This window comes from Hibiscus syriacus, unplaced genomic scaffold (assembly GCF_006381635.1).
Source record: "Hibiscus syriacus cultivar Baekdansim isolate YM2019G1 unplaced genomic scaffold, ASM638163v2 tig00111678_pilon, whole genome shotgun sequence".
NCBI lineage: Eukaryota > Viridiplantae > Streptophyta > Magnoliopsida > Malvales > Malvaceae > Hibiscus > Hibiscus syriacus.
Window position 1 is genome coordinate 724,418 of NW_024063153.1, and position 3,170 is coordinate 727,587.

Here is a 3,170-nt window from a genome sequence, read left to right on the forward strand (position 1 = left end):
GAAAAAAAATTTAATATTTATTAATCCTTATGACATAACATCTACATTTTAACCATAAATCTGTGATTTTCATGTGCATGAATCATAATCAAGACTTTGCCACCAATGATTTACACTCTAATTAATTGTAATAAAATAAACATAAAAAAAATGGGTAGCCTCCCTGCTACGCTATCAAATAAAACAAAAATTAACGTTAAACAATTGACATTAAAGTTCAGCTTTAAGTTAATGGTAAATTGTGCTTTTCATCACTCAATTTTGCATATGTTCTTGTTTTGGTAATTGAACTTTAAATTATTTTAACTTAATCACTCAACTTTTGATTTGTTTCTGTTTTGATCACTCTATGGTTAAAATAATTAACGATATTTTGAAAGAATTTTTGTTTCTTTTTTATTATGAAAAGACTCAAAACTTTTCTTCAATTTTTTGTGAAGAAACCTCAAATTTCCCTAATAACCTAATTTTTCGAATCCCTTTGATTTTTTTTAATGTTGGAGCATTTACTTCCAAATCTTACTAGTACGGAGATGGAGGAGGAGACGAGCAATATATATATATATATTGATTTCATGTTGATCGAATAGTGGAAAATATAGATCAAAATCATTTTTCTTTGAGTTTTGGATTTTCACGAGTTTTAAAGAGATATTAGAAAATCTAAATTGACAGTGGTAGAGGATGTTGAGATGGGTTCATCGATATCCTGAATGGTTAGAGAAGACATCAAAAAATGACAATTCTTAAGCCAGTATGACATAAGGATAAAATATTCGGTGATCAAATTAACTTTTTTTTAGTTGAACGACTAAAAAAAGAATATGAGAAAAGTTGGGTGATGAAAAGAGTAGCTCACCCTAATTTAATTAATTTAGGTTCGTTTCCCTTTCCTAACAACAAGCAACACGTCGAGGTGACGAATTAAAAAATTAAAAACCCTACAAATCAAATATATGATTACATCACAAGATTAAACCCCAACCATGGTCAATAAGTTCTTTTAATTTCATATATCATAAAGTCAACCAATATTAATTAATCACATTATATTTTCATGTTAGGTTTTATTTTATATGTGTGTATATAAAACAACATACCAACAAGAACAAAATTTGTAACATGGAGTACTACATATATAAATGGAAAAATGATTATTTGGAGATCAGTCCTTTCTTTTTTGGGAAAGATTTTAGCAAATGTAGGAGATTAATATAAAAATCTAAGATAAAAATGTATTTGAAAAGTGTTTCTATATTACCTAAACTTGCCATGGTTTTTGAGACTGGGAAGTGTTGATGGAGTTGCTGGCATCTGCAATGTTGAGAAAATCGCCATGGGAGAAAACTTTAAGACGCAGGAAATCTCTTGTGAAGCCTTGAACTTGAGTACCAATGGCAGTACTTTCATGGTGATCGTTATTTCCGGCGTCGTTTTTGTTCTTTGAGTTCAAAATCCCCGTAAATGCAATATCATCAAAGGAAGCGTCTGTTGGAGAATTCATCATGTCTTGAAGAAGTGATGGGTGATGAAAAGGAGCACCCGTGGTTGCTGCAGCTGCATGATGATGATGATGGTCATCTTCACATGGATGAGGAGGAGCACCGTGGATGAATCCATCACGTGAAGACAAGTTGAGACCAAAAACAGCTGTTGTGTTGTTGTTACTGCCAGAAAAACCAGCAGACACGTGAGTTTGTTGGTGGGGTAGTATTCTCATAGTACTAGCTCCGGCCTTGCCGCTCACGGTTGCACCCATCTGAGCCGCTTGCTGAAGCAATGCAGTGGCTGACATGTGAGGGGAAACCACTGGTGTTTGCTGGTAAAGAGGAAGACCACTGTTTCCATCAAAAGTAGGGGAGAATATTGAGGAAGATGATGATGAAGAAAAACCCCCTAGCCATGGTGGAACATTGGTGAAACTTTGTTGTTGTTGCATGTCTTGGGGATTGAATTGAGGTACCCATAAATGAGATTCTCCCATGATTGCTCTTGAATTCTCTGCTAATGCATCACAAAATGCCCTATGAGTAATGAAACTATCCCTCCTGTAAAAAAGAAAAGTTTTCAAATTTAACTGATTTCACCTGTAGTATGTGTGCATGTTATCGATCAATAAACGAATAATCAGAGTTTTTGTTTTACCTTGAGAAGAGGGTACCACAGTCACATCTATATTCCCTAGTGCCACAAGTCTTGGAATGAGCTTTCCAGTCCGATCGAACAGCGTATTTCTTGGAGCATTTTTCACATTTCCACTTCTTCTCGCCATGTTTCCTCGAGAAATGCTTCTTGATTCCGGTCAAGTCACCGAGTGCCCTCGACGGGTCATGATGAACACAGCTGAGTTCAGGACATATATACACCTTCTTCTTCACTTCCTTACTTGTTCTTTGCTTTAACTTCCATGGCAGGTTATGGCCTCTCCTATGAAGCTGAAGGTTCTGGTCTCTTTGGAACCCTTTGTTACAGATGTCACACACAAATCTGTTCGTTGCCATCAGTGTTTTAGGGGACATAGCTATCACTTCTGCATCTGGGTCTGGTTCATGAAGCCAACACAGCATGTAATAAAAGTAAACTCATGGTGTGTTTTTAAATAGGTTTCTGAAGTTTGAACACGAACCTGGGTTCCCTGGTTGGTTTCTCTTTCTCTTAACCGGCTGAGGTTGAGCTAGTTGGTTGGTGGCGCCACCACCACCGGCACTATTCCTTGAAGAAACACTTGCTTCGCCTGATGCAGCAGATGTCAAATTTGACAAGTTATCTTCCAAAACTTGTTGTTTCTGTTGGTGATGGAGTATGTAATCTTTCATTTCATCACTATTGAGCTTCATGAGAGCACTTTTTCAATAAAATCTTTGATATTTACCGATACCCAAGGAAGAAAAATACAATAATAACACACACATATATGAACAGATAGATTAAGAAATGCTAAAAAAACAAAAAAAAATTCAGATAGATAGGAAGAGAGAGATGTGAAAGAGATGAAGAAGAAGAAGATGATGGGTTTGTAATGGAATCCTGCAAGCAGTCCAAGAAAGACAAGAACCACCCTATGCCGGCCAACTCTGACGTTGTTTTTTGTCTTTTCCTTTGTTCTTTTCTCAGCCCTATAAAATTAAATTAATATCTCTTTCCTTCTTTTTTTTATTGGGAATATTTAA

At 35.7% G+C, this 3,170-nt stretch overlaps 1 protein-coding gene across 2 annotated transcripts; it reads right to left on the reverse strand.

The window, feature by feature from the left end:
- Positions 1–1,142: 1,142 nt before the first annotated feature.
- LOC120167425 (protein indeterminate-domain 7-like) lies at positions 1,143–2,902 on the reverse strand. Of its 2 annotated transcripts, XM_039176450.1 has the most exons (4): positions 2,627–2,901; positions 2,146–2,542; positions 1,361–2,048; positions 1,143–1,327 (listed from the first exon to the last, which is right to left on the reverse strand). In XM_039176450.1, exons 1-4 carry the CDS (start codon positions 2,835–2,837, stop codon positions 1,262–1,264), a joined length of 1,362 nt encoding a protein of 453 aa, XP_039032381.1. In that variant the 5' UTR covers positions 2,838–2,901; the 3' UTR covers positions 1,143–1,261. The 2 variants fall into 2 exon arrangements, with proteins under 2 accessions (XP_039032381.1, XP_039032380.1); XM_039176449.1 differs by having other exon boundaries at positions 1,143–2,048; positions 2,627–2,902.
- Between the last annotated feature and the right edge of the window lie 268 nt (positions 2,903–3,170).